Source organism: Cavia porcellus, unplaced genomic scaffold (assembly GCF_034190915.1).
Source record: "Cavia porcellus strain 051 isolate PalLab524CR breed Dunkin Hartley unplaced genomic scaffold, mCavPor4.1 scaffold_1, whole genome shotgun sequence".
Taxonomy (NCBI): domain Eukaryota; kingdom Metazoa; phylum Chordata; class Mammalia; order Rodentia; family Caviidae; genus Cavia; species Cavia porcellus.
The window spans coordinates 192,851,937-192,865,500 of NW_026947484.1; the positions used below are offsets into that span (position 1 = coordinate 192,851,937).

Consider the following 13,564-nt stretch of genomic DNA (forward strand, 5'->3'; position numbering starts at 1 on the left):
CAGGGACCTGATGAGGTTCTATCTGCATTCTTGGAGCCCCTCCTAGAGGCATATTGTATTTATACACCTATTGATCTGGAGGCGCCTGAGAATAAACTTACCCTAAATATTGCGTTTGTCTCCCAGTCAGCCCCAGATATTAGAAAAAAGCTTTAAAGACTAGAAGGATTCAAAGTTAAAGCACTCTCAGAGGTAGTGGAGATAGCCCAAAAAGTCTTCAACAACAAAAGTCTTTCAAAACAAAAGGATGGCGAAGGTCCTTCTTGCTGCTCTAGGAGAAAAGGAGAATCCCAAAACCAAACATGACACAGGGAACCCTCCTGAATCTAAAAGGGCTCCACTAGCCAAAAACCATGTGCCTATTGTAAGAAAGAGGGCCACTGGAAAAAGGACTGTCCAGGGCTCCAGAAAAAGACTGCCTCCGCTCTGAAGGTCTTAATTCAAGACGAGCCAGTCAGGGCTCTTTCAGCCCCCAAGAACCCTGGTTAACTCTTACCATGGGGGGCCAAAAGGTCAGCTTTCTGGTTGACACAGGAGTGAGCTATTCAGTCCTGCAACAGCCAGTGGGTTCCCTGTCCCAGACCAAGATCAGCATTCAAGGAGCAACTGGAAAAATAAAGGCTTAGCCATGGACTTGGGCCAGTGTTACAGACTTGAGCAGAGCATCCCTAACCCAGGTTTTCCTTGTTATGCCTGAATGTCTTTACCTCTGATCAGACGAGACTTGCTCCACAAGGTACAGGCTCAAATCTCTATTGAGGGCACAAATGCCTTGGTGACTCTTGGGTTTCATGGAAAGACTAGAGATCACAAAGAAGCTAGATCAGAGGTGACTACCATTCCTCCTCCTGCTATTCTTTTTACTTGTCCCCTGACTGAAGGATACTTGTTTCTAGCAGGTTCGCCTCTAGCAGGTCCCCTCAAACTTTGTTGCTACAAAAATGGCAAAAAAAGATCCCTGGGGTCTGGGCAGAATCCAACCTGCTGGGTCTCACAATCAACTAATCTCTGATTGTAGTCACCCTTAACCCAGGGGCCACCCCAATCCAAGTCCGCCAATATCCACTTGGCTTGCAGACCAAGGAAGGAATTTCCAAGCACATCCAAAAGCTGAAAGAAGCCAATATCCTGATTTCTTGTAAGTCAACCTGGAACACACCTTTGCTACCTGTCCAGAAGCCTAGGACTTTAGACTACCAGCCTAAGACCTCCAAGATGTAAATAAAAGAGTCATGAATCTACACCCTACTGCTCCTAACCCATGTACTTCGCTCAGTTTGCTGCTTCCTTTGCACACCTGCTACTCAGCACTGGACCTGAAGGATGCCTTCTTCTCCCTACCACTGGCTCCAGTAAGTCAACCCATCTTTGCCTTTGAATGGACAGATCCTAAGACAGGAGAATCAGGACAATTAACGTGGACACACTTACCCCAGGGGTTCAAAAGTGCGCCAACTCTATTTGATGACACCCTGAGCAAGATTTTTGGGCAGAACATCCCTCTGTCACAGTGCTTCAATATGTCGATGATTTACTACTGGCCACTGTGGACTTGCCCTCTTGTCTGGAAGCCATGGAGGCCCTATTGAGAGACTTAGACAGATTGGGCTATTGAGTCTCTTCAAAAAGGCACGAAAATGAACTTTTTCAGATAAAAGAATCGAGGCTATCTTAAAAATCTCTTCCCCAAAGGCCAAGTACCAAGTTAGAGAATGTCTAGGTGCCTTGGGCTACTGCTGGTTGTGGATCCTGGGATTTTCTGAAATGGCTCAGCTACTCTATACCACTACTGGAGGGGATCCATCTGGACCTTTAACCTGGACTGGGTTAGACAAACTAGCTTTCAATGATTTAAAACAGGCTCTCGTGAATGCCCCAGCCCTCGCTCTCCCTGACTTAACCAAACCTTTCCAATTACATGTGGCCAAGAGTCATGAGATTGCAAAAGGGGTCTTGACCCAGTACCTAGCGCCCTGGAAGAGGCCTGTTGCCTATCTTTCCTGGTGATTAGGCCCCAGGGCTGCAGGGTGGCCAAACTGCCTATGGACAGTTGCAGCCGCTGCAATACTCAGCAAGAACGCCTCTAAGTGGACTTTTGGCCAGAGACTCCAGAGAGTGGCCCCACATGCTATGGAGACACTATTGTGGCCACCTCCCAATAGATAGCTTTCCAATACTCCCATTGTCCAGTACTAGGCCCTTCTACTGGAATCTGACCACATCAAGTTCCTGTGTACTTCTGCCCTCAATCCAGCGACCCTCTTGCCAGGTGATGACAGCTCCATGCTGATACATAATTGTATGGATATTATTGACTTGGTCTCAAGCCTGCAAGCTGACCTGACTGATGTCCTGCTTTCCAAGCCTGAAGCCATTCTTTTCACAGATGGTAACAGTTACCTCCACCAAGGTACTCAAGTGGCAGGAGCTGCAGTGACCACTGAAACTGAGGTAATATGGGCCCCAGCTCTAGGGATGGGAACTACAGCTCAGTGAGCATAACTGATAGCCCTTACCTAAGCCCTAAGATGGGGAAAAATAAATCTATAAATATATATACAGATAGTCAGTATGCTTTTGCCACCACCCATGTTCATGGGGCCATTTACCAGGAAAGAGAACTTTTAACATCAGCAGGAACAAAGATCAAGAATGACCCTGAGATCTTAGACCTCCTGGCTGCCATTTGGTTGCCCTGAAATGTTGCAATTATGCACTGTTTGGGGCACCAACGAGAAGACACCACAATAGCTTGTGAAAATGCCCTTGCTGATAAGAGAGCCAAAGAGGTGGCATGAAAAGCAGTGGGGCCTATAATGCTCCTCCCAGTTCTCCTGCCACCCACGCTACCCAAGCCATCTTATTCTGATTCAGACTTGAGACTAGCCAAGAGCTTAAAGGTCCAACTGTCTCTAGAAGGCTGGTAGACCTTACCAGATGGGTGATTTCTCATCTCAGAATTGTTGGGTCCCCAGCTCATTCAGGAGACTCATCAGGACACCCACTCAGGAGAAACCAAATTACCCGAGTTATTCCAAGACATTACTTCCTCCCTAAATTATCTCACCTGACTAAAGAGGTCAGCCAAAAATGCCCACAATGCCTTTAGGTGAACCCTAAACTGGCTCCCACTGATGTTTGAAAGAGACAATGAGGACTTACCCCTGGAGACCACTGATAGACTTTGCCAAAATGGGTCCAGGAAGGGGGGGGCACAAATATCTCTTATTTCTCATAAACGCATTCACTGGGTGGACCAAAGCATTTGCCACTTGGATTGAATCAGCTCTCATTGTAGCTAAGAAACTCCTCCATGAGATAGTTTCTCGATTTGGTTTGCTCACCTCCCTGAGGTCTAACAATGGCCCAGCTTTCACAGCTCAGATTACTCAAAATTTAGCTGCAGCTTTAGAAATCAATTGGAAATTACATTGTGCCTACCAGCCTCAAGGTTCAGGCCAAGGAGAGAGAATGACAGAACCATAAAGGAAATTATTTAAAAACTGGCTCTTGAGACTGGTGAAAACTGGGTAAGTCTCCTTCCTTTTGCCCTTCTGCATGCGCAGTGTACCCCCTACCCTCCAGGACATCAGTCCTTTTGAGGTTATGAACATCTGACTACCCGCTTTGATTCTCTGTGTCCAAGATGATAAGTTGGCTACTGTCACTAATAGGGAACCTGTTAAGTCCTTACAGACTCTCCAGCTCTTCCTGCATTCAACCCACCACTTGTTCTGGGGCCACCAGACCGTTCCTGAAAGACCTGATGACCCCTAGTAGCTCAACCTGGTGATCAAATCTACATCAAAAAGAGACAGCCCACATCCCTAGGTGCCCTCTGGGAAGGATCCTATACAGTGACCTTTGAGTATTCCCACGGCCATCAAGGTTGCCAGAAAGAGCCATTGGATTCATCACTCCCACTTCAAGCCTGCAGGACCAAAGGCTCCAGCTAAGTGGACTATCAAAAAGTTTTCTCACTCTTTAAAGGTCAAGCTCCAAAGATGTGGATCCTAAGTCTATTTATGTGTTTAATCTTTCTTATTCTGCCCATTCCCATGAAAAACCATCACCCTGTAGCTTATACGTGGATTATGACTAGAACTTCAGATGGAGTAACCCTAGCCTCTATCAGAAGCCTTGGGAATCCCCTCCTTAATGTAACTCTCTGTTCAATTATGGAGTAGGCTGTCACAAATAACCCTGAGTGCACTGGCCTTGCCCCGGCTGCCTGGATACCCCCAGCCAGAGCATTTGGATCATCGGGATTGGCTGGGTTTTTCTTGTCAGACCCAAATATCCTCTTCTATGTGTGTCCGGTGATCTCTAAAGTGGATGGATGCTCCCTAGTTCTGGGTCAAACCGGCACCACTATTATTACTGTCACCAAACTGCTTGGGGTTGTGAAACCGTAGCCCCCTGGTCCAACAGTGACCCCTATCTGTCAGCTAAGTATGACTCTCATAAGGGCTACTTTTTATTTTGGCCTAAGCAATTATGAGATTCTTCTTGGAATGGAGGAAAAATTTGGGGCATTTGCCTCTGTGTCCCTGGGTGGGACCCTGCTTCACTCTTTACTATCCAGAGAAGACCAGGAACACTCCAACTCATCTAAAATCTATAGGCCCCCTTGGTGGGCTCACCCTGCCACCAAAGGGTTTTCCCACTAGAGTGGTTACCTCTGCCATGAATTCTCTCTCTCCCCATCTGTCCCCAAAGAATCTCTTCAGACCCCAGCACAACTGCAACCTGAGAGCCCTGTCTTCTGATTTCTGGAAGTTATGTTTAAATTACTTAATACCTCATCCCCCAACATTATCCAAGACTGTTGGTTATGCTTAAATCCTAAACCCCTCTACTAAGTGGGACCTGCTGCAAACACTACTGTTGGGACCAACAATTGAACCTAGACTGTAAACATCTCGAACCTTGATTCTAGTTCTTCATGCTGGTGGGGGCAGAGATCTGGCCTTGCCTCAGCTTTGGGAAAGTCCCTCACTTTGGGAAAAGTTCAGGGCTCTGGACTTTGTATTTGGTCTATAAATTTCCCTTTGAAGCACTTCCCATTTCAAATCAATCGTAATTCAATTGTGTATGTACAAAATGTCTCTTACCCCCTCAACCAACATTTAATCTCCCCTCCAGGAACTTGGTTTGCCTGTACAAATGGCCTTACACCTGATGCTCATCTGACTGTCTTCACTGGACCTAACCCTGAACTCTGTAACTCATGTTCTTCCCCAAGTGTACTGGTATTCTAGAGAAGAAGGTAGGGAGCATATGGGGTTACTCAACCTCACAAGAAGAAAAAGAGCTCCAGTTCTAATTTCTGTCCTTTTAGGATTAGGAATAGCTGGTTCCAGAGCACTAGGAACCACAGCCCTCATAGTGGGAGACCAAAATTACCAGATACTAAGTGAAGAAATAGACCCTGATCTGGGCACTTGAACAAAATGTTCATCACCTAGAGGAGTCTCTGAACTGCCTGGCTGAGATGGTCCTTCAGAACTGGCGAGGTCTAGACCTTCTATTCTTAAAACATGGAGGTCTATGCCTAGCCCTTGGTGAATCTTGTTGTTTTTACACCAGTCATTCAGGAGTTATTAAGGATGTTCTTAGTCAGTTCAGATGACATCTAGCTGATAGGAAAAATGAGAGACATTATCAACAGAGCTGGTTTAAAATTTGTTCTCCACTACCCCATGGCTGACCCCATGGCTTACTCTCGGCTCTGGCAGGACACCTGGTTTTCCTCCTGCTGGCCATGACTATTGGCCCCTGCATGATAAATTGCTTAATGCATTATATCCAAAGCCAAGTCCATTAATATGAAATTAATGGTTATATGGTCCCAATAAAAGGATTTGTGAAATGTAGGTGAGGGAAGTAACTTTTAGACAAGAAAGGTAACCAGGAATCAAAGATTTGATTCATGTACTAAATCAGTGGGGAATGTTGTAGCTTGGCATAATTGATGCCATCTTGTGCCATCTTATGAAAAATTACTTAGAGTAAAATCTCATGAGAAAAGCAGAATGAGCTGCACCCACAAGAAATTAACCTGCTCAATAAAGAAGCAGGATACAGGTGTCAACCAAAATTAATTCTGGGTAAATTGTTTCCAACAGAACGTCTTTTTTGTAGTTCTGTTTTAAAAGCTCTGTAACTTTCCAGTTCAGTATCACTCAGTGGAACTCTGAAACTGGTTTATGCAAGTGGTTGCTGAGCTCAGCTAATAGAATTCCAAATTTATCAATTAGGTGGCTTGGATTCCTATTGTTTACATACCCACATCAGTATGAGAAGAAGTGGGACAGCAGTTAGAATTCTTTTCAGTGATTCACAAAAAATTATAAAGTAGTAACAACAAAGATTAAGAGGATGGCCAGGCACGGTGGCGCATGCCTGAAACCTCTGTACTTCAGAGGCTGACAGAGGAGGATCTTTGCAAGTCTGAGAGCAGCCTGGGCTACAAAGTGAGCTCAAAGCTAGTCTGAACTGCATAGTGAGACACTGTCTCAAAAGCACAAAAACAAAAACAAAAACAAAGATTAAGATATTTGAAAAATAGATGGATTTGAAAAACAGAGAGCAAGAATTGATATGACAAGGACATGAAGAGTGAAAGAGGAAAAGTTAATATTTTATAAGGCTCATGGTATTTGAAGGCCTATGTCATGGCTGTGTCTAGACACCCCCAAAACCTCACACAGTCACAGGTGGGGTTCTTTTAAGAGATGGCTGGATCTAGTGTGTAATGCTGGGATTAAGGGAGTGTGATTACTAAATCAGTCCACTGATTGGTTTGGCACCACCCTAATCCTGGGAGCCTAGATACAATCTAAAAGGGACAGAAAGATGCTGTTAAGGTCTCCTGTTGCTTTACTATATTCTGCCTGCCATGATCTGGCCTTGGAGCCAGCTTGTTACGGACTGAAACCTCTACTAACTGTGAGCTAAATAAAACTTTCCCCCTCTAACTGTGAGTGTTGGTTGGGTAATTTGTCTCAGCAGTGAGAAAAGTAACTCAGACAGTCTACTCTGCAGTTTTCTTAGCAAAATGCATATAATGTTCCACAGGGTGTTGTGTATGCCAGGCCAGAGCTCTAGACTGAGCTAGTCCTGCTTTCACCCACTTTCTGATATTTTGAGGCCAATAAGAGCATCAATATTTCAGGAGCTAGGGTCCCAATTGTGTAACAGATGCTTCTCTGTAGCACAACCTGATTCGACTCCCACATGTATTTTCCAGAAAGCTATACTCTCACCTTAGGGCTCGGCATTTTAGATCCAGCCTTGTCACCAGGATTGCCTATTGGCCAGTAAAACAGAGCAGAGGGTTAGTAAGAAGTTTACAGAAGGGTTTTCCTCCCCACCCAGTGGTACTGAGGATTGAACCCTGGACCTTTGCACTGAGCTACATTCCCAGCCTTTTTTTAATTTAAATTTTGAGACAGAGTTTGACTAAGTCACTAATACCCAAGCTGGGCTCAAACTTCTGATGTTCCTGCCTTAGCCTTCCAGAGTGAGGGATTGTAAGTGTGTGTCACCATGCCTCGCTTAATTTTTTTTTTTATTGTGGTAAAAGAGAAAAAAAGAAAAATATATATAACACAAAACCTACCATACCATTTTATCTGTGTTCGGTATAAAATTCAGTGTATTAATTATATTCACAATGTTTGTGACTATCACGACTATGCAGTTTCAATACTTTTTAGGTATTCAAATGGAAACTTCTCAGTTCTCCTCCTTCCTACCCACCTAGCAACCTCCACTTTACTTTGTATCTATGAATCCTCCCAATCTAGTATTTAATATAATTGGAACAACACAATAATTATCTTATTGTATCTGATTATTCACTTAACAGTGTTTTCAGGATTTTTCCACATTGTAGCATGAATCAAAACTTTATTTCTTTTCATAGCTTAATAACACTCCAATGTATTTAGATATCACATTAAAAAATCCATTCATCTGTGGATGGACATATGGGTTATACAACCTTTGGGCTATGTAAATAATGCTACAATGAGTATCTGCATGCATTTGTTTGAATTCTTTTTTCAAGTTTGGGACATCACCAAAGATCACATGGCAATTTAAAGGAAGGTTTTTAAAGCTTATTTGTTCTGATTCTAGACTTGCAGTCAAGCTGCCGCACATTCCCCAGGCCATCCAACCCTTAATCCCCCAGTGAGCTGCTTTCCATGACAGTGACAGGAAGAGGTCATCTGCTTGGGTTCCTGCTCTTCCGTTAAGTAAGGCCAGAGGTGAAGCCCTGGAGGTTAGTCACCAGATCTATCAGACTCTCAGCAAGGCCCGCTGTCAGAAAAGTAACCTAGGCTACATGTAAAAGGAGTCCGGAGTGCTTAGGCTTCTTGGCCAGCGCATGGGATAAACAGAACAGGGCGTGGGGGGGAGACAGTTCTGATTCCAAGTACAGAAACACCCTTTTAGCTTTACCTAATATATGATCAAGTCTATAATGAGCCAGAGAATTACAATCCTTATCCAAATCAATTCACCCAAAAGTAACCTGCTACAGTTTACATGCACAAAAAACTTGTTTGGCAAGAGTAATAAGGAAAAATTAGGGGGCTCTACTCTTGTTTTTTAAATTTAAAGGGTTTAATTTTTAAAATTGAGGTGAACTTTGCATAATATATGATTATTTTGTTTTTGTTGTTTTGAGTCAAGGGTCTCACTATGGAGTCAAGGCTGGCTCTGAACTAGAAATCCTCCTGCCTTAGCCTTCTAGTGCCAGGATTGCATGGGTGTACTCGCCCTAATTAGCTATCTATTTATTTCATGGTAGTAGGTTTTGAACCCAGGCCCTTTGCACTGAGCAACATCTTCAGTTCATTTTTTTGGGTGCTGGAAATCAAACTCAGGATCTCAGGTTTGCCAGGTGTGCCACTGAGCTAAATCCTTCCCCTTCAGCGCATATTTAAATTTTGAGACAGGATCTCACTAAATCGTTAAATTTCTCAAGCTGGGCAGGGCTCGAAATTGCAATCTTGACTCTGCCTTCCAGATTGTTGGGACTACAGTTATGTTCCACAAAACTTGGTTTAATCAACTTTTTTTTTTGGTACTGGGGATTGAACTCACTATCTCATACTTGCCAGTCAGGCGTTTATGCCGCTGAGCTAAATGCCCAGTCTTTAATCAATTATTTTAAAGTATACAATTTAGGACATATAGTACATGGTGCAATGTTGTCTAACTGCAATCTCTCTTTGCTTTCAAAACTTTCCATCACCCAGAATTATATCCCACATGATCTGGCTTTTCTGATGTGATCTCTTTCCTCTTCTGGCTGGAGTGCTGGGCATGAATATTCACATGTAGGAGGATTTCAAGCTAGCATAAAGACTATGCTGAAGCCATAAGATGAACAAGGGACTGGGCCTGAGAGACACTGATCACCCTGTGAGGGCTTCTTTTTATTTTATTTTATTTTGACTTCTTGGTTTTTAATTTTAAAAACAAAACAAAAGATAGAAGTGATACAAAATTTCAAAAAAAAAATAGTAGGAAATGAACACTAGTTAATATATTGCATTTTGTTACTTAGTGTATTTTCTTTCAATATTATTTACTGGTCTAAAGGGAATCAGGAGGCTAGTAGCTACAGTAATATACTATGTTTTATTTTTATTTTTAATCGACAATGATTATACATATTTATGGTCACAATGTGATGTTCCTGTATGTATACCCTGTAGAATGATCACACCAAGCTAATTAACATGTCCATCACCACATATTTCTCACTTTTAGCACTAAGAACGAGTGAAACTGACTTTCGAGACAATGTTTCATTACACAGTTCAGGCTGGCTTGAACTCACTTTAAGTCCAGGGTGGCCTCAAATTTGCAGTGATCCTCTTGCCTCAGCCTCCTGAGTGCTAGGATTACAGGCATGTGCCACCATGCCTGGCTGAAATCTACTTTTAGTGATTTTGAAATATATACTATATTAACTATAATCACCATATTCTACAATAGATCCAAAAACTTACTTTTCCTGTCTCACTGAACCTTGTATCCTTTTGCCAATACCCTTCTGATTTAATGTGAGAATGGACCGGGAGTGTTGTTTTTCTTTAAAATAGTAGTAGCTCCTTGAGGACAGAAATTAAGTGTTGAGCATCTTGGTATTTTCAATGCCCAACACAATGGATTACATCTATAGGATGCTAAATAAATACTTTTTAGTTAGAAATGAGTGGTCTTTCCATAACAAATGAAAGAATTATGAATTTCAGAAGTTTATATTTTAGAACTAATTTGTTATTTTTTTTTTCTTGAGACACTGGCTTTCTATGTAATCCAGGCTCCCTGGAACTCAAAATCCTTTTGCCTCAGTCTCCTGAATGCGGGGTTAAAGGCATGTGCTACCATGCCTGGATCAAGATTTAGTTTATTCTGGAAAACAATGCATGAAGTGGTACTCTGCAGGGCTTAGGGAGGCAGGGAAACATGCATACCATAGACCTTTCCATTGATGGAACACCTATTGAAGGTCATGATGTTCTGAGTCAGGGTCCCCGTTTTGTCAGAGAACACATATTTAACCTGGCCAAGCTCCTCGTTAAGAGTGGTAGTGCGGGCCTGTGCCGGGGTGTTCTTTGGTGCATAGAACATTTTCCGATCCCAGTTGATGTAGAAACTATTGCCCAGTCTTATTATTTCAACACTAAGAAGAAAAGAAAAGAAGGGTTCAGTCAGAGCAGGGCAAAACAAAACAAAACAAAAAACAAAAAACAAAATGTTAGGTTGGTTTCCTTTTTACAGGTCCAGCTCTGTGGTAGCTCAGGGCTAGCATCTGAAAATCAGAGTATCTTCCCTGGTGGCCTACCTTTCTGAAGGGCCTTTCCCACCAGCCAGCTAAATGAAAGGACTTACTACCTGGGTCCAAATATTCTTGATTAACTTGTCTATGTCATAATCTCTTCACTCTTCTTTCCAAAACATATCCCGGAAAAGTTACAGTTTTTAAAACTGTTGAGTAGTATTTAACTTATAAGAGGAAATGTTGGCCTAATTAAAAGACTATTACTGCTGTCATTTAGGGGAGCCAGAGACACTTGTCATACTTAAGAGTTTGTTTCAGAAAAGGGCAGGGATCTGACATTCAGAAGTGGTTTGCGGGCTCACTCTCTGAGAAACCTCCTGGCAGGCCTGTGGTAACACAGACTCTTTCTCATATGAGTTTGCCTCTGTTACAGTCCTTTTCTGCTGGAACTACATGCACTATGGATTCATTATAACCAGTATACTCAATTTGTTATCGTCAGGCATCTTCCATTTTAAAATAGTAAAGGCTTTTAAGGGACCTCCTTTCTGTCATCACTCATACTTACGTGTGTTAAGCTGCTTTCTTCATAATCCCTCTCTAAGACAGCAACACTGAGAGGCCTGAATTTTTTCTCTGACCTGAGGGAAAGGAGCTCAAGTCTTCTACTGATGGTCCTCAGTCTTGAAGACTGACTTCCCTCCCCAGCCTTTCCCATACCGGCGCCATCATGGGCTCTCCCCACCTGAACATCTAGTCACATTCTTTTTTTCCTTAGAAAAGCCTTGACTGGCTTTTTATGCCTTTAAGGATGAAATCCAAACTCTTTGGTCTTTAATTTAAGGATCTTCCAGATCTGACCCCAAATTACCATCCAACTCCTTAGCCTAACTTTTTAAAAACCTCTACACCTCTGTACATAATGAACTTTCTGTTTGCAATGTTCTTTCCCTATTCTCTTTTTTCAATTTGATTATTACCTTTATGCAACCTCCCTAAGCTTCTCCAGGTGGAACTAATTTGTTCTTCCTCATGGCTCTTCTAGCACTCATCATTCCAATTACACCATTTTTCATATTGTGCCATATCTGTCTGGTCACTTGCTTCTGTGTGAAATATTTTCCAAGTTCTGACTATGAATGAATTTGTGGAGTTTATCTCATTGTCTGGTAAGGAGCACCTGCCTAATCTGGTGTTAGCATTACCAAATTTTTCTAATTGTTTCATATGTTTCTATGTCTTATTTAGTCACTCACAGGTTATTTCAGGGCAGGTGTAATTTTCTTTTTGTATAAAGTACATAATATTTAGTACTGTACTTTGGAATGAAAGACATTTATACAATCTCTAGATATTTCTGAGAGTGTTTTGCATATTACACCTCTAAAAAGTGAAGAATTAAAGAGCACATATCTTAAGGTTCTTTAAAGTTCATAATCTAGTTGAGGAATTAAGCAGGAAGTGTGAAGTGAGCCTCTCCCATAGCCTAACGCAACCCGAGAAGCCTACCTGATATAGAGGGAGATGGGCACCATGGTGTTGAGAATAATGATGTAGGACCAGTAAATGAGTGTGGCGGATACAACTGATGAAGAGACATAGTTTTCCCATGGCAGAAAAATCTGGAAATAGTAGCCTATCTTGCTCTGCCAAATGCCATGACCAACTGCTATGATAAAACACATGATGGCTAAAAGCAGGAAAATCTATATAAAACAAAAGAAAAATAAATTAAATTAATATTTCACCTAAGGTATATAGTGTTTCAGTTCTACCCTCTGGAGCTCCACAAGAAGTCTTTGTGGAGTACAGGAGGTCAGAAACTGTAGTTCACAGGCCCTGGACACAGGACACAGGACAGAAGAGAAAGCTCAATCAGAGCCATCCTCTGGGTTTTGAGGAGAGATAATAGTGACTAAAATATGCTAAGTACTAATTAAGTACTAGGAACTGCTGATTATCTTACATAAGTTATTTAATATTTATTATAATATACTTTTAACAACAAATGAGAAACTTGATATTGAGAGTAGAAAAATGTTGACTAAAATCACCTAACATTGAGTGGGAGAAACAGGTTCTGAAGCATATCCCTTAGTTACTCTATTATGGAAGTGAGGTGCCACTTTTTAGAAAATCTAAGCCTTGTGCCACTAGTTTAGCAATTAGCGAGTAGGTGGAAGAGTGACGGAATAGGCCAGAAAGAAGGCAGGGATGTAAATGTCATTAATCTGATCAATTGGAAGGTAGACTATGTGCCTATCAGGCCTGCAGCTCTTAAGGACATGGTCAGAAAGGATCAGTGTTAGTATGTTGGTCACTACTAACTGCCTTTGGCAAAATTTTAAAAGGAAGAGTTGAACATGAGAAAGAACTGGCTGATAGGCAAGACAAATGAAACAGAGTAAAGGAATTTAGGCCATCAAAGAACTATAACTGCTAGACAATGAATGGGAAGAGACTAGGACCTTTGGAAAACAAGGCCTAGTGATTCTCTTCAACTGAACAAAATGCTTAGCCTGAGCCAACATTTGGGTTAAAGTCAATATATTTTAACCCATTACTATTATTTCAGATAGTCACTGAGCTAAGTCCCCAGCCTAGTCTCAGCTTTCTTGCTATTGAGTGGAGAAAGTAGGCATGCAGTGTAAGGGAGCACAGAAATAAGACAAGTTTCAGAACTAACCTAGGAAAGAATTTTTGTCAGCGTACGTGTGTGTATGGACATGGATGGGGGTCAGGGGCTGGTGCCTGGCA

At 42.2% G+C, this 13,564-nt stretch overlaps 1 protein-coding gene across 8 annotated transcripts in view; it reads right to left on the reverse strand.

Moving 5' to 3' along the window:
• LOC100727223 (phospholipid-transporting ATPase FetA) overlaps positions 1 to 13,564 on the reverse strand; it is a 122,528-nt gene that overhangs the window by 23,687 nt on the left and 85,277 nt on the right. For all 8 annotated transcript variants that reach the window (XM_063225857.1, XM_063225867.1, XM_063225835.1 and 5 more), the window contains 3 exons: positions 12,317 to 12,513; positions 10,500 to 10,708; positions 7,269 to 7,312 (listed from right to left, as the gene is read on the reverse strand). In XM_063225857.1, coding sequence (XP_063081927.1) covers positions 7,269 to 7,312; positions 10,500 to 10,708; positions 12,317 to 12,513 — 450 coding nt within the window. The remainder of the gene's footprint in view (positions 1 to 7,268; positions 7,313 to 10,499; positions 10,709 to 12,316; positions 12,514 to 13,564) is intronic.